The sequence below is a fragment of the Musa acuminata genome, chromosome BXJ3-5 (genome assembly GCF_036884655.1).
Source record: "Musa acuminata AAA Group cultivar baxijiao chromosome BXJ3-5, Cavendish_Baxijiao_AAA, whole genome shotgun sequence".
NCBI classification, from domain to species: domain Eukaryota; kingdom Viridiplantae; phylum Streptophyta; class Magnoliopsida; order Zingiberales; family Musaceae; genus Musa; species Musa acuminata.
The window spans coordinates 7,197,024-7,215,475 of record NC_088353.1 but is presented as its reverse complement, the minus strand read 5'-3'; the positions used below and the strand labels follow the sequence as shown (position 1 = coordinate 7,215,475).

Below are 18,452 nucleotides of genomic sequence, written 5' to 3'. Positions count from 1 at the left end.
ATATCATTACGTATATTAAACTTCCAACTGTTGAAGAATAATGAACTTTTTTATATTTTCTCTTTCTCCTCGTCACTTGATAGACTTTGTTTTGAGTACAACTTAAAGTGACCTGCAAGAGGAGAACCAACTAGCTTTGCATTTCTCATAATGAACATTTTTAATATCTTCTCGATGTATTTCTCCTATGACAACCAAATCTTCTTGGTTTTTTTGTCACATAAAATCTGTATGCCCAGTATTTGCTTGTTGACCCCATGTCCTTCATTACAAAAGACTTACTCGGTTTCTTCTTCAACCTGTAAACGTATATTTTCCAAGAATAAGCATGTCATCAACATAAAGTAATAGAATAATAAAATCCTCACCAAACCATTTGATGTACACACAATGATCAGAAGCCATTTATTTATATTCATTTTCAGTCATAAATGAATCAAACTTTTTGTACCACTATCATGAAGCTTGCTTCAGCCCATACAAGCTCTTCTTCAACTTGTAGACAAAGTTCTATTTACCTTTAACTTTGAAGCATTCTGGTTTCTTCATATAAATTTTCTCATCCAAATCATAATTAGAAAAGCTATCTTTACATCCAACTGCTCAACCTTCCAAGTCCTGATTAACAACAATATCAAGAGCAACATGAATAGGAGATATTTTAACAACAGAAGAAAAAATATCTTCAAAGTCAATACCTTTCTTTTCACCAAAGTCTTTCACAACTAATCTAACTTTATATTTTGGTTGAGAACAATATTATTGAGTCTTTAACTTGAAAGCCCACTTATTCTTCTAGGCTTTTATTTCCTTTAGTAGTTGCACCAAATCATTTGTGTGATTCTTGAGCGTCCATATTTTTTTTATAGCAACTAACCTTTTTTTTTGTTACTTTTAACTACTTCCTAGCAATTTTTTTTATAGCAACTAACCATTTGTGTACAATATAAAGATGAATGTAGTGGCTTCATACAAATAACAAATTTGCAAGATTTATAAGTAAATTTAAGAATATGATGAACAAATACTTTGATCATATGAATTAAACATTCATGTACTTTGCCCTTTAAAGAAAACATTGGCAACATATATACTTTCTTGAATGTATACATTGTTGTGCTAATAGAAAAAAATATTGGCAATCTCATTTATATCTATCTTATAAATATTCATGTGATATTAAAAGATATGGACTGAATGGATAAGATAATATTTATGTAATATAAAAAAAGATGGACTAAGAGGATAAATTCATATTACTAAAAATTGAAGGAGTCGGATTATAAAATAGATTTGACTCATAACGTGGAAACTTAAGCTTTTGATTGATTTGATATACGTTAATTTTGACTATAATTAGTTAATGTTTATTATGGTATGAAAGCAAAGCGGATAAAATTTAACTTAAATAAATAAAAATTATTTTATTAAAAACATTGAGTCAAGATGATTTTGGTAATCAAAGTCAAGCTATAATTGACTAAATGAAGATAAGTAGTACGGCTTGACACGAATGTGTAAATCATTATGTAATGTTATAAAAAAGATGTAGGCGAATTTTAAAGTGAAAAAGAAAGACAATCATCACATAAAAATAAAATTGGGGAAGATAACCCTTAAGAATCAATAATCAACTCACACATGAATAAAGAAACATGTGTGCTCAACGAGAATAGATAGACAAACTAAAAGGATAGTTCGACGTTACTAAGAATTGAAAATAATCAAATTATATATATATATATATATATATATATATATATATATATATATATATATATAATTTGCTCCATAATCTGTAAGTTCAAATTTTAAATTAAATTAATATCCCATATATTTGTTACACATCAATTTATGCCCGTCTGAATCATCTTTTTTGGAACATGACTTTTGAGGAAAAGCTATGTTCAACAACCTAAATCATAACATCGTGAATTTGGTGCATCCATTAATATTTCACGTCTGATATATTTGATTTTGTCTAAGTCGGTCAAGTAGATAGTAACTATAAAATTAAAAATACTAAAAATATTTGTGGGTGAATTAAAAAAAAGTTTCTAAATTAGAAAAAAATAACATTTTAAAATTAAAAAAATTTCACATAGCTCAACATTTTTAAAAAATAATAATCCTACTCTCATCCCCCGTTGCCCTTCATTTATTCCTTAGCTACATTGTCGCTCTATTGATCACCCTCTTCATCAGACCCTCTTAGTGATAAAGATGTAGTGGCCTCTGCCACACCCCAATAGATCAGGGACGGAGCAACTCTCGTCGCCCTCGTACAAGCAAGAGTGCAAGTAGTGTCACATCCTGAATTTTTTTTTTTTTTTCATATATTTTCACACAGGCCAAATAAATAAACATCACTTTATTCATCATCTATAACCATTTATTACAATTCATTTATTCATCAAATTACAAATAGAAAAGTTAACTTCAAGAGTCATCCAAGTGGCTCTACCTAGCGATAGAGGAATGTTCGCTCTCCACTGGAATCCGATTTAGTACTAGAGGGAGGCTGCTCTGAAAATCAAAAACAAAGAAAATTCAGCAACGCTGAGTAGGAACCCCAAAAGTCAAATCAAGATAAATACATGACCAAAATTCAATCAATCATCCCATTGGCGTATATCAAGTACCCGAAGGAGCACTCCCCCAACAGCGGATGGAGAGGCTTTATCCTACGGGATGAGTTTGTGTTCTCCCAACAGCGGATGGAGGCAAACTCATATCACACTCCCAACAGCGGATGGAGTGGTGTCCCACACCCGCCAAAGTGGGGACACGTTCCTCCCAACAGCGGATGGAGGAACCGTCCAGCCGCCACGTCTGACGGCCCGCTAATCCCCGAAGGGAATCGCCCTACCTGCTCTTGGCAGGAATATAATCTCACACTGGTCATATCCATTTCGGGATGAAATAACATATTTAAAACGTCTCTTTCAAAAATCATCAATATCAAATAATATAAATTAACCCTCAATTGACTTGAACTCTAGTTTAATCGATTCAATTGAACTCGATTTACTAGAGCCTAACTGAACTGATCTCTAATCCTTATTTAACTGGTCTGGAACCACCCTAAACTAGTATAATTTAGACTAGATTAAGTTCAATTTAGGTTAAACTAACTTGAATAAGTCAATCAATTCGGAATCACCCTGAATTAATCTAGACTAATCAAGTATAGTTTAATTCAATCAATATTTGGGCTCAAGTTCAACAATAATATTGGGCTAGATTGAGCCAGTCCATCTATTGGTCATGTGCATTATACATGATTGAGCATGCATTACATAAAACTGATCCAGCCTTAGCCCATGGACTAGTCATAGCATATACCCATTAACAACATATATGAAAACATAATAATGCATTAAAAGATAGATGAAGAGAAAAGTTTTAATACAAAGAAATAACATTCTCAATTTGACTAGAAATCATAAGACATTAAAAGAGGGACTAGGAGATAAGTTTTTAACACAAGGAAATAGCTTTCTAAATTCAAATAAAAATCATGTTTTCAACACATAAAATTTCAACATATTCTAGTCATATTTTAAATCATTCAGAATAATATATTTTAAAATTCAGATCAAAGAATATCAAAAAGGGATTTTAGATAACATATTCTAGTCTAACAAGATTTTAATCCAGATAAGATTAAAGATAAACTGTAATACAGAAAATATATCATATAAAACATATACCTTTTTAACATATTTAATTCTACAATAAAAACCTTAATCATGGGTCAGAGAATATTTTGAAAACTTTAACTGATTACTTTAATACAAAAAAATTTGACATTTAAAGAATTGATACACATTTTTCAAACTATAAAACTTTCAACATTTAAAGAATCAAAATAAAAGCTAAAACTTTTAAGAAAGGTAGGGAAAACCTACCTCTTGTCAACAGGGTGTAACTCCTCGTTCTCTTGTCAATAGGGTGTAACTCCTCGTTCCTCCCGCTGACATGCTCGACTAGGTGAGAAACGAAGGAGAGAGATCCCTCCCCTTTAAATAGGAGGAGGTGAGCCTCTATTAAGGGAAATAAATTTTAATTTTCGTATTTATTTAATATAAATTATTTCCATTTAATATACTAACAAATATGATATCATCATATTTGGAATACTTACTAGTTATTTCCTTAATTCATATCAACAAACAAGGAAGTAGATTAAGATTTCCTTAAATTATAATAACAAGTAAGGAAAGAAAATCAATTCCTAACTTAAATATTTGATGTGATTACATTTCTCCCCTCCTATAGGAAATTTGGTCCCCAAATTTAGCTTACCTTAATAGAATAGATGAGGATACTGCTCTCGTATATCTTCTTCTCTTTCCCATGTTGCCTCTTGGTCTGAATGGTGTTGCCAACAAATCTTTACCAAAGGTATAATTTTGTTCGTTAGAACATGTTCTTTTATTTCCAAGATCTGGGTTGGTTGTTCTCTAAAAGTGGCATCATCTCGTAATTATAGAGGTTGGTAAGATATGACATGTGATGGATCCCTGATATATCTTTGAAGCATTGACACGTGGAATACATCATGAATGCTAGCCAAAGCCGGGGAAAATGTCATTCTGTATGCTACAGGCCCAACCTTTTGTAAGATCTCAAATGACAAATAAATCTTGGGGCTAACTTCCCCCTTTGACCACACCTTATAACTACCTTGGTTGGCGACACCTTTAAGAAGACATGCTCACCAATTTCGAACTCTAGATCTCTTCGCCTTCGATCTGCATAACTTTTCTGATGACTTTAAGCGGTTAATAATCTTTGGCGTATAATTCGAATATTATCAGCATCTTTTTGAATTAACTGAGGCCCCAAAAGCTTCCGTTCTCCCGCCTCATCCCAATATACAGGTGATCTGCACTTTCTTCCATAAAGAGCTTCAAATGGAGCCATCTGTATGCTAGAGTGGTAACTATTATTATAAGAAAACTCAATTAGATGTAAGTGCATATCCCAACTCCCACCAAAGTCCAAAGCACATGCTCTTAAGAGATCTTCAAGAGTTTGTATTGTCCTTTCAGATTGACCATCAGTTTGGGGGTGAAAGGCTGTACTAAACTTTAATTGCGTGCCCAAAGATTTTTGTAGACTTCCCCAAAATTTGGAGGTGAATCTTGGATCTCTATCTGAGATAATGCTAACTAGCACCCCATGATATCGAATGATTTCCTTAATATATAAGCTTGCTAGTTTATCCAATGAATACTTCTTGTTAATAGGAAGGAAGTGAGCAGATTTAGTAAGTCTGTCTACTATTACCCAAATTCCGTCATATCCTTTCATAGTCTTGGGTAATCCTGTCACAAAATCCATAGTGACTTGCTCCCACTTCCATTCAGGAATCGAAATCCTTTGCAACTTTCCCGCAGGTACTCGATGTTCTATCTTCACCTGTTGACATATCAGACATTTAGAAACAAACTCTGCTATATCTCTCTTCATACCACGCCACCAATAGTTTTGGCGTAAATCTCGATACATCTTAGTAGTCCCGGGATGGATATTAAATTTTGATCTATGTGCCTCCTCTAATAATTGCATCTTTACTGGATGGCTTTCGGGAACACAAAGTCGATTGTGGAATGTAATAGAACCATCTTCGGCTTGGAGGAATTCAGATCTAGATCCTTAAGCTATGTCCTTAACTATCATTTGAAGATATGTATCTTCCTTCTGATTTTCTTTAACCTTTTCCACCAAATATGATTGTGCCATCAGACACGCAAGAAAACCTTTATTTGTCTCCGATAAAAGTTTAAGTTTTAAGTCTGCCAACTCCGTCATCATAGAATTCCTTTGAATATTCATATGGGCTACAAGACTGTAGGTATTTCTGCTTAAGGCATCAGCAACTACATTAGCTTTCCCAGGATGGTAGTTGATATTAAAATCATAATCCTTTAGAAAGTCCAACCACCTTCTTTGTCTCATATTTAAATCTTTCTGTGTGAAAATATATTTGAGACTCTTATGATCTGTGAAGATTTCGAAAGTCTGTCCATATAGATAATGCCTCCAAATTTTCAGTGCAAAAATGATAGCTGCTAGCTCTAAGTCATGAGTAGGATAGTTCTTTTCATGAGGCTTTAATTGCCTCGATGCATAAGCAACTACCCTCTCGTTTTGCATTAGAACGCAACCAAGCCCTTGTAGTGAGGCATCACTATACACTACAAAACCTTCTCCCCCTGAAGGAATCACCAAGATAGGAGCACTGGTTAATTTCTTCTTCAATTCTTGAAAACTTTGTTGACATTTATCATCCCATATGAATTTTATGTTCTTTTGTGTCAACTTGGTCAATGGTGCTGCTATTTTTGAAAAGCCTTCTACGAATCTTCTATAGTATCCAGCCAAACCCAAGAAGCTTCTAATCTCTGAAACATTAGAAGGCTGCTTCCATTTTATCACAGCTTTAATCTTGTGAGGGTCAACAGATATGCCAATGCTCGAAATTACATGACCAAGAAACATAATTTCATTGAGCCAAAAGTTACATTTACTTAACTTGGCATATAGTTTCTCTCGCCTTAGGACTTCCAGAACTGTCTTAAGATGGTGTTCATGCTCTGCTATGCTTTTGGAGTAGATCAAGATATCATCAATAAACACAATTACAAATTTATTGAGATAAGGGTGGAACACTCTATTCATGAGATCCATGAAGGCAGCTGGTGCATTTGTGAGTCCAAAAGGCATTACTAAGAATTCATAATGATCATATCTTGTTCTAAAGGCAGTTTTCTGTATGTCTCCTTCCCTTATCTTTAGTTGATGATACCCGGATCTCAAATCAATTTTCGAGTATACCTGAGTACCTTGAAGTTGATCAAATAGGTCATCTATTCGGGGAAGGGGATATTTATTCTTTATGGTCACTTAAGTTGTCTATAATCAATGTATAGTCGCATAGATCCATCTTTCTTCTTCACAAATAGGATAGGGGCACCCCAAGGTGATACACTGGATCGAATAAAACCCTTATCCAAATGCTCTTGGATCTGTTTCTTTAACTCCTCCAACTCAATTGGTGTCATTATATACGGAGGTTTAGAAATAGGTGCAGTGCCAGGTAAGATCAATTGTAAATTCAATCTATCTATTTTGTAGTAGTGCAAGTAGATTTTCGGGAAAAACATCTGGAAAATCCCGTACAATGGGGATGTCTTTTAATACTGGCTTCTTAGATTCTTCTCCAAAAATAAAGGTCAAGTATCCCTGACATCCTTTGAGTAATAATTGGGTAGCACTCAAAGCTGAAATAATATAAGGGAACTTTTCCTGAATCCCAATGAACTTGAAAGATGGTTGATCTAAGGGTGAAAAAGTAATAGTCTTCCGGAAACAATCGACACTTGCATGGTATGTTGAAAGTCAGTCCATACCCAAGATAACATCGAAATCTTGAAATTCTAGTATAATAAGATCTACTAGCAAATCATGACCTTTAATAGTAATAATACAGTTTCTATATATCTGATCAACTGTCAAAGAGTTTCCAACTTATTATTTGTATGAACACCTCTCCGAGTGCGTACACTAGTAGCATTACGACCATGAGCACCCCGAGTGATAAAACCACTAATCTTTGGAATTGGCTCTATTACTCTTATAATAGGTTAAAGACAATCATTGGTTAAAGTCAATCAAGGGACCTAATACACCTACAGGCCCTAGACCATGCTCTGATACCATAAAAATTGTCACATCCTGAATTTTTTTTTTTTCATATATTTTCACACAGGCCAAATAAATAAACATCACTTTATTCATCATCTATAACCATTTATTACAATTCATTTATTCATCAAATTACAAATAGAAAAGTTAACTTCAAGAGTCATCCAAGTGGCTCTACCTAGCGATAGAGGAATGTTCGCTCTCCACTGGAATCCGATTTAGTACTAGAGGGAGGCTGCTCTGAAAATCAAAAACAAAGAAAATTCAGCAACGCTGAGTAGGAACCCCAAAAGTCAAATCAAGATAAATACATGACCAAAATTCAATCAATCATCCCATTGGCGTATATCAAGTACCCGAAGGAGCACTCCCCCAACAGCGGATGGAGAGGCTTTATCCTACGGGATGAGTTTGTGTTCTCCCAACAGCGGATGGAGGCAAACTCATATCACACTCCCAACAGCGGATGGAGTGGTGTCCCACACCCGCCAAAGTGGGGACACGTTCCTCCCAACAGCGGATGGAGGAACCGTCCAGCCGCCACGTCTGACGGCCCGCTAATCCCCGAAGGGAATCGCCCTACCTGCTCTTGGCAGGAATATAATCTCACACTGGTCATATCCATTTCGGGATGAAATAACATATTTAAAACGTCTCTTTCAAAAATCATCAATATCAAATAATATAAATTAACCCTCAATTGACTTGAACTCTAGTTTAATCGATTCAATTGAACTCGATTTACTAGAGCCTAACTGAACTGATCTCTAATCCTTATTTAACTGGTCTGGAACCACCCTAAACTAGTATAATTTAGACTAGATTAAGTTCAATTTAGGTTAAACTAACTTGAATAAGTCAATCAATTCGGAATCACCCTGAATTGATCTAGACTAATCAAGTATAGTTTAATTCAATCAATATTTGGGCTCAAGTTCAACAATAATATTGGGCTAGATTGAGCCAGTCCATCTATTGGTCATGTGCATTATACATGATTGAGCATGCATTACATAAAACTGATCCAGCCTTAGCCCATGGACTAGTCATAGCATATACCCATTAACAACATATATGAAAACATAATAATGCATTAAAAGATAGATGAAGAGAAAAGTTTTAATACAAAGAAATAACATTCTCAATTTGACTAGAAATCATAAGACATTAAAAGAGGGACTAGGAGATAAGTTTTTAACACAAGGAAATAGCTTTCTAAATTCAAATAAAAATCATGTTTTCAACACATAAAATTTCAACATATTCTAGTCATATTTTAAATCATTCAGAATAATATATTTTAAAATTCAGATCAAAGAATATCAAAAAGGGATTTTAGATAACATATTCTAGTCTAACAAGATTTTAATCCAGATAAGATTAAAGATAAACTGTAATACAGAAAATATATCATATAAAACATATACCTTTTTAACATATTTAATTCTACAATAAAAACCTTAATCATGGGTCAGAGAATATTTTGAAAACTTTAACTGATTACTTTAATACAAAAAAATTTGACATTTAAAGAATTGATACACATTTTTCAAACTATAAAACTTTCAACATTTAAAGAATCAAAATAAAAGCTAAAACTTTTAAGAAATGTAGGGAAAACCTACCTCTTGTCAACAGGGTGTAACTCCTCGTTCTCTTGTCAATAGGGTGTAACTCCTCGTTCCTCCCGCTGACATGCTCGACTAGGTGAGAAACGAAGGAGAGAGAGTGAGAAACGAAGGAGAGAGATCCCTTCCCTTTAAATAGGAGGAGGTGAGCCTCTATTAAGGGAAATAAATTTTAATTTTCGTATTTATTTAATATAAATTATTTCCATTTAATATACTAACAAATATGATATCATCATATTTGGAATACTTACTAGTTATTTCCTTAATTCATATCAACAAACAAGGAAGTAGATTAAGATTTCCTTAAATTATAATAACAAGTAAGGAAAGAAAATCAATTCCTAACTTAAATATTTGATGTGATTACAAGTAGTGTTCCACGATACCTCCACGATGGACAATGACAATGAGAGTTAAGGGTTCGATGAGAATCGAACAACATCCTCGTGTCTATTCCTCGTCATCAAGGTCTCCTCATGCCCTCCTTTCTTATTGTCGTCAACGAAGAGGTTCGTGTAAGGATTTTTTAAAATTATAATAGTAAAATAATATTTTTATACGATCAAAGATGTTTTACAAAATTTTTTCAAACGTTGATCAGTTTGAGAAAAATTCTGAAACTTAAAAACTTTTTTTTTTTCAAAAATTCGTTCAAAATACTTCGTATATATATTTTTCAAACTCGAATATAATTACTTTCTAATAATATCACGAACGGATAGTGACGACGAGGAGGACCTCTCAAATGAAACAATTACTTTCTCCGTGGTGTCCATCCGTTACCATCCTCGCTTCACCGTCTTGAGGACTCGTACCCCCGACTTACCCGTCAGCGGGCAACGTCCGATTCCACAATCCCAACCACTCATTCGCGTGGGACCCAGCCATACCAGCTTCGTGATTGAATGGTAGATGTTCGATGGTAGGTCCGTAATTGTTGGCGATACCGCCATCGACGCCGCGCTAAGAATCTTTATCCCTATCTCCTTCGTGTGTAACAGCTGCCGCAGCGTCCCCCGCAAAGCCCGACCTAAAACATGGCACGTAAAATTAGTTTTACGTGGCACAATATAGTTGGATTAGTTTCCTGTTCTCTGGTTTGGCTTAGTTCCGATTGTTTATTTGAATATGCAAAAGGGAGAAGAAGCGGTCATGATGCACGAGGGCGCCATGGGGGTCGCATCGTCCGCTGACGCCGCCGCGCGGCGGAGCAAGTGGGCGGCGATGGCCGCGAGCACGTGGATCCAGTGCGCCTCCGGCGGTTCCTACTGCTTCGGGGTGTACTCTCCGATGCTCAAGTCGTCCCAGGGCTACGACCAGTCCACCCTCGATTCCGTCGCCTTCTTCAAGGACGTTGGCGCCAACATCGGCGTCCTCTCCGGCCTGCTAATCTCCTCCCGGGCGGGCCACGGGCGCACGTGGGTCGTCCACCTCGTCGGCGCTGCCCAGTGCTTCGTCGGGTACCTCCTCATGTGGCTCTCGGTGACCGGGTGCGTCCCCCGCCCGGCGCCGGCGCTGATGTGCCTCTACATGCTGCTGGCGGCGCACGCCCAGACGTTCTTCAATACCGCGAACGTGGTCACCGCGGTCGAGAACTTCCCGGATAGCCGGGGCACCGTCATCGGTATCATGAAGGTAATCGCTCCTCCCCTTCTCTGGCGTTAATTTTGTGACCACTGATTGGGATTATTCGTTTATATATGGTATTTAATGTTAATCTCGAAGCTCAAATTGAATTTTTCTTCGTTGTTGTGACAGAGAAAAACTTGTGATCAAAGCTGCTTGAATACAATTTCTATCTTTTGTTGTTGTTGACTTTTTTTTGTTCTTGAATTTTGAAGCACAAGTAATTTCAGTGGAAATAGAAAATAACTGAGTAATTAAAGTACATGACAATCAATTGGATTTCATTAGCATATTCATAAAAAATGATTACAAATCACCAGTATCAATTATCAAGCCAATGAAAATCGTTGAGGCATTTGTAATCCTGACAATCTGACTATCTACTTTTGACTTTCATTGGATTTAAAGAGGCTTTAGGATCATCCTCGTGCTTACAATTCTTAGCATGTATGCGTTACCATTGATAAAAAGAAACTATCGATTTCATATAGTAAATGTGTATCCCCTTCTGTAACTGGATTTTGCTGTTTGCATTAATGTGTGTTTTTTAAGGGAACACCCCTCAGTGAAATACTAGGTTAGGTGCCTTTCTATTAACAAATGTTGTAATTTTTTTATTTTTATTCAGCCGATTTTGTGAGGAGGTCTAGAGGGAGGAACAAGGCTTGAGATGAGAATTCTATTTACCTATATGGTGACAGGGTATTTACATCATTAGGAAATGCATCATTTAGGTCCCTTTTTTTACTCTATAATTGACAAATAAAAATGTTCCATAATCCCTTTCAAGGAATGGTCAGCATGAATGACCAATATTATACAGAGTTATGAATGATTTTGAAGGCAAAGAAACTGGATACTGACATTTAATTAAAATAGATATTGTACTTTGCAATGATGTGCTGGAATCTATTCTAGAATTTGCATCCAATTTGATTAGTGCCATCAGACATGATTTGCAGAACATATTAATTATTGAAGTATTAGCACAGTTATGGAACAAGCTGATATTTTAAGGCTTCAAATTTCCTGTCTGGACTACATTCATGTAATTGTGCATAAAATAAAGATCACCTTTTTACTGAAAATATACTGTGTAACTTAGGAAACAAATTCTGTTCCAATGCATGTTTTTGTGACTTGGCAAATACTTATCCTTAGGATTAAGGCTTCACACACTGTCAGTTGCTTTTGTGCAGGTTCACCGTAGTCTTTAACTTCCCCAAGAAGAAGTTTCAGATCAATAGCCAAAAGAATCTTCATTTTTAGGAGATAGTTATGACTCTAGATGTGGTGGCCGTGACGTTCATGATTTAGGTGGTAATCATGAAGATTAATAGTCTTGAGCATCTTATGTTGGTCATGTAGTTTTGGCAATTAAATAGTCATAGGTACGAAGATGGTGATAGGTAAGCTGGAAAGGTACCAAGTGAGTTGTCTCCTTTTTATTATTTTTTTCATTAAAGGGATTGATAGCAGAGCCATAGGGTCCTCTTATGTGCCATAATTTTAAATGATGTACAAAGTTTGGGAGGGTCAATATGCATAGCTTTATCCCCTGCAAGCAAAGATGTAGAATCCATTACTTGAACCCTAATCATCTAGATAGCAAAGATAACAATCGTATCACCTAAAAATATTTAACAAAATTTGTGAAGATGTAAGTCTGATTCTACATAGGCAAGGATTCTTTTGTTGGAAACTCTAAAATAAGTGGTGCATTTATGAAAAAAAAAGGTGGTTTAGTACATAGGGCTCTCATCGGGTGAGGTCTGAGGAAAGTCAATATATGCAACTTTACATTTAAAAGCTAAACATTGATATTTTCTCATTGTGTTTTACGGTAACTTTCTGTATGTTTAAGTTTATTTCCTATATCTTTTGGTCAATTTACCCATTGTCCTACATAATTGCATAGTAGCTATCAGCAGTTAGAGCATTTTGTGTACCAAATAGAGTAGGTATGGATGTTCTCATCAACATGCTGAATGTTTATGAAGATAATACAATTTCTTGACCAAAGAACCCTTGGCAGCCCCACTCATACTTTTGATGAATATGACATCTGGAAAGTGGTTCTTCCACTGATCCACGGATGAGACATTCCCTCTGCTAAGTCCTGCAGTCTTGATGCAGGATGCGTGCAGAAAGTCTTATTTGAATAGTATACAGAAAGAGGTCTGTATCCTATTTAAATAAGAGATCTAGATGTCTGGATATAAGGGCATAGCATTTGACACATGAATCTTGATGGACAGATAAAATGTCAAAATCTGCTTCAAGCATGAAATCCCTCCCTAAAAAGCAGAAAATACACTGGTTCATGAGCGAAAGCAGAAGAACAGCCAGTCTGCTCGAATGGTACTTCCTGAAGGATTACATTGAATTTCAATTTTTGAGACATGTAGAACTCAAGCTTGAGCATCAAGAAAATGCTAGCTTGAAAAAAAAAAATAAAGGCAAATGTCACTAACAAGCTTATGGATGGATCAGCAGTAGAGGCCCATAGAGATGGTATTTAGTTTTCAGTTGTTTACCAGTGCTGTTGTCTAGAATGACAAAGAGATGGGGAGATACTTTTTGTTGGAGAGAAATTCTTGTGAATGAGAGATTATTAATATTAATAAAGTTTTATAAAAAAATCATTGGGAAAAAGTAGCAAATGGATGGCATTTATCTATTTTATAATTTCAAGTAAGGTCTTCAATTTCAAATAATATCGTCCGATATGGGCGGTACATACTGGTCCGTCAGCAGACCGGTACACGGACCGCCCGTTACCGGGCAGTATATATGTATGTATATATATATATATATATATATATATATATATATATATATATATTAAATATAAAAGGCAACGTCGCGTTGCCTTTCCCTTCTCCCACGCGGGGCGATATCGCCGAGGTGACGCGACATCATCTTTTATAAAAAAATTTATATATAAAAATATTATATATATATATATACCGAACGGTATATCGCTCGGTATACGGTATCGTACCATACCGATCGAATGTCGAAACTCTGGTACGGTACGATATTTCAACCCTTGATTTCAAGTTTCAACTTGCTACGATGGTCGATGGAGATCGAGGCTTATGGTGGCTGAACTAGACATGTTAGCTTAGATATGTGCAAATACTAAATGATTAGCCATGGTTTATATTTTCTAAACTGATTAACCAGAATAATGCTAAGGTCTTAAATCCTCTTTGATGGTTCACTTTACCAATTTTAGCATGAACAACATCCATGCACAGCTTGAATTTCTCTGAATACAATATTGTGTTGATGCTCTAAGCTGTAAAAACACTTCTTTTCTGGGAATGGCAAGCTCTAACGTATGCAATGTATTTGTTAGATTTAATTTTATTATCCTACTTCTCTGCACTTTGTATTTTAAGGGCATAAGTGGTGTCTGATTCTATTACTGGCAGCATCTCTGTAGTCTAATAGAGAGAATTTGTCCTTGTAGGGTTTTCTGGGTCTAAGTGGAGCTATTCTTATTCAAATATATCAGACAATGTTTGATGGCAACCCAAGCTCTTTTATACTGATGCTTGCGCTGTTGCCAACTTTCCTCACACTACTACTAATGCCTTACGTAAAAGTTCACCACAGAAATGGTGGTTCTGAGAAGAAATTTCTTGATGCTTTTTCACTCATAGCTGTAACTGTTGCTGGTTATCTTATGCTTGTTATAATTGGGGAGTGCGTCTTAAGAATAGGATCAGTAGCCCATATCCTGATGTTTGCTGCTCTCATGATGATGCTCATCTCTCCAACTGCTGTTGTAATTAAAGCTCAGATGATCGAAGCAAAGGCACTTGGAGAAAGTTCTTGTCATGAAAGGACCAGATTAATGGAAGATAATCTAGAAGGAGCTCCAGAAGAGCGAACATATGACCGAGTAGCAGCAGATAGAACCTGTGTGCAGCATGATCCTACCGCATCAAACAAATTGGCCTGTGGTTCTGGGCATGAACCATCAAATGGAGATCTGATCCTGCTGCAGAGGGGCGAAAACTTCAGTATAACACAGGCCATGTCGACATGTGACTTCTGGTTGCTGTTCTCAGCCATGGCATGCGGCATGGGGTCAGGATTGGCCACAGTAAACAACATCAGTCAGATAGGAGGCTCTCTTGGATACACAAGCTTGGAGACAAGTACTTTGGTTTCTCTTTGGAGCATATGGAACTTCCTCGGTCGTTTTGGCAGCGGCTATATATCTGATTACTTCCTGCGTCGTAAAGGTTGGGCGCGGCCCTTGTTCATCTCTCTAACCCTTGCGGTCATGAGTGTAGGCCATGCAGTCATTGCCACTGGCCTTCCTGGTTCTCTATATGTGGGATCTGTATTGGTTGGCATCTGTTATGGTTCTCAGTGGTCACTTATGCCCAGCATCACATCTGAATTGTTTGGGCTACAACATTTCGGTACCATCTTCAACACCATTGCAATTGCAAGCCCATTTGGATCTTATATCCTCTCTGTAAGAGTGGTGGGGTACATATATGACATGGAGTCATCAACTTCATCATCGGACATTCATGACTGCATCGGCCGTCACTGCTTCATGTTATCATTTCTAATAATGGCATCTGTCAGCCTTTTCGGCACCGTTGTTGCATTGATATTGTTTGGCAGGACCAGAAGGTTTTACGAGCAAGTCATATATACAAAGCTGCAAAGTCATGTTCAATAATGAGGTGGTTCTTTTCTTGGTGTCTTTGTTTTGTGTTTGCGAGTAAAATGGAATAGTTTCCGGTCTGATGATTTACGTGAGGTCTTACAATGATGTATAAAGTCGAGTGAGAAATCGTTTATAGTATTTTGTTGTAGAAAGATTTATTGATCGAGTCTTGCTCTTCTACTTTACATGATGTTGCATGATTCTATTGATTTGGATAAGGGATCTTGGTGTGTTCAAATAACATGAATAGTGTCACATCCGAGATTTATAAAAAGAAATTATTATTTTAATATTTATAATTTACAAAAAAAATTTATTTTTAAATTTAAAATTTTATTTTATAATAATAAATATTTTTTATTAGAAAAAATACATCTGCTTGGTAGGATCTTTTAAGGGACGAAAAGGTTTCTTTTACTTAAGTTTTAGATTTATTATAAAATAATAGATTATTTTAAAAATACATATAAGATTAAAATACATAAGTAACATCGTATACTAGTGTGAATCTTTAAAAATATAAAAATAATTTTAATATTTATAAAATATATAAATATTAAATAATTTAATATAAAATAATAAATATGAATATCAAAACTCATGTATTAAAAAATAATGATAATTCTTATATGGTAAATAAAATCATACGTCATGTATATGTAATACATTTCGATGACATACATACCCGTCAAATAATAAAGACACATATAACATCCGATAGCGAACTCTCTCGATAGTGAATGGCGAAGTATACTTCACGGGTTGGATCCTTACGACAATTGATAAAGAGAACCCATATCCTATAAAAACATATATAACATCCGACGGTGAACTCTCCCAATAGTAAATGGAGACGTATGCTTCACGGGTTGGATCTTCCCAACAGTTGATGAGAGAATCCATATCGCACACATTCTTCTCAATAGTGGATGGAAGAACCGTTTAACTGTCACATCTAATGGCTCATTAATCCCTAAAGAAAATTACTTTACCTGCCCTGCCCTCGATAGAGATACATAAACAATCATAATCATTCATTTATATTGATTCATGTATACATTTAAAAAAAATATTATGATAACCATTATGATGAGCCCATATGTTTGATTTATGATCTATGAATTGATTTATGATATAGGAACTATGTTTGATTTATGATCTACTAGACTATGTCTAATGGTTGCATTACACTATGATGAGCCCATAGCTCTTTTCACATATTGCACTTCCAATGTAAACCATTAGTATAGTCACATATGTTGGGAAATCTTAGGGGGCGACATCACATGCGCAGCGGAAAAACATTAAAAATAAAATTCTAAATTTTCCAAAGATGTATTTATCATCATGCGAAGATTGGTGCGCAAAAACTACGAAACTTACTACGTATATGAAAGATTGTGTTACCTAGGGAGATCGTATATCCTTGAATCCCTATAGATATGTAGGAGAGAGTGAAGGAGGTCAAGCGTCCTCATCTCTATCGGTGATCCACACAGCAGAGCTACGATGATGATCCTCAATTCTCCAAGCCTACTATCTGAGGAGGAGAAGGGGAGAAGAATAGGAGAGGCAACCCAAAAAGCTTTGGCCTATGAACCATTAGTTCCCTCCTAGTTATAGAGGTCCCTTGTCAACTTAACCCTAATGGGTCATGCCCTATTGAGTATTGGATTTTCATCCAACTACCCAAGCCTATTAGATTAGTATATCTCTATTCAATAATCTCTCATTGGCTCTTATTATATCTCATCTATAGGATCCAATAATTCAGGGGTTTATTGGATATCTAATAAGATAGGGGCTCCAGCGGATATCTCATATCCGAACCTCTACTCATCGCAACGCCTACCATATGCGTGTGACCCTCTAGGCCTAATATCAAGCTAGCCATGAGTCATATATGTCAGAACTCCTTCTGGCTTAGTAAATTATTATCTTCATAATAATTCACTCAACTCATTGATTGCAGATGTACTAGGCCACTATGTCGTAGTCCCCAGATGATACAGGAGAATCCAATCCATTGGACCTATCTATCCTCAGTTACCGTGCACCTATAGTCCCTCAACTATATAATATCCTAGAGACCGTATACTAGGCATGATACTATCAGACCCATACGGTTTCTACTCGAGTCTCGCTTTAATCATATTCTCCCGAAAAACTCTTTTTCTCTCAATCCGAATGACCCTGGCTAAGGATTTGTTTGAACAAGAACACATGTGATATTCCTCTCATGATACCAAGAGCGGATGATCCTCTATCGACACTCAATAGTCCTCGTAAGGTTAGTTATCACTCCCGATGGTCGGTTGTATAGATCTGGAACCTACATAGCTATAAGTCAGGTATCAAAGAGTAGAGTAGTCATACATGACATCCTTGGTTTCTTAAGTCTAATGACCAGATACACCACTGATACTACAAAATCGCTGTTTGACAATAAGACATCATCAACCATCCAACATTCCGTAAGCGGATCAATCAGTGAACTCATTCTCTAATGAGCACCTGTACCGTATCCCTAGTGTCGCCACACAAGCAGCTATGAGACCAGCTGCATCCATCATATGGATGAGTATACAGCACACCAGTTTATCCGATTATCTCGATGTCCCTCTCGAGTAACCTATAACCAGGATTATTTAGAATATGTGTTTAAAGGCGAATCAATTTCATTATCATGATTTCATCATGATCCGATTCCTATTACACAGATCCATGGACATCACAATATATTTAAACAATAAGCAATATAAAGTGATAACATATCAAAT

General features: G+C 35.9%; 1 protein-coding gene across 2 annotated transcripts; it reads left to right on the top strand.

Moving 5' to 3' along the window:
- Positions 1–10,492: 10,492 nt before the first annotated feature.
- Positions 10,493–15,857, top strand: LOC135585707 (protein NUCLEAR FUSION DEFECTIVE 4-like). 2 transcript variants are annotated; one of them, XM_065150523.1, is made up of 2 exons: positions 10,493–10,982; positions 14,785–15,857. In XM_065150523.1, exons 1-2 carry the CDS (start codon positions 10,500–10,502, stop codon positions 15,682–15,684), a joined length of 1,383 nt encoding a protein of 460 aa, XP_065006595.1. In that variant the 5' UTR covers positions 10,493–10,499; the 3' UTR covers positions 15,685–15,857. The 2 variants fall into 2 exon arrangements, with proteins under 2 accessions (XP_065006595.1, XP_065006594.1); XM_065150522.1 differs by having other exon boundaries at positions 14,452–15,857.
- The last annotated feature ends 2,595 nt before the right edge of the window (positions 15,858–18,452 follow it).

Excerpts from the sequence above, each read along its gene's own strand:
- LOC135585707 (XM_065150522.1), top strand. The coding sequence starts at position 10,500 with ATGATGCACGAGGGCGCCATGGGGGTCGCATCGTCCGCTGACGCCGCC. Across the intron at positions 10,983-14,451 it reads CCGTCATCGGTATCATGAAG|GGTTTTCTGGGTCTAAGTGG; the intron begins GTAATCGCTCCT and ends TTGTCCTTGTAG.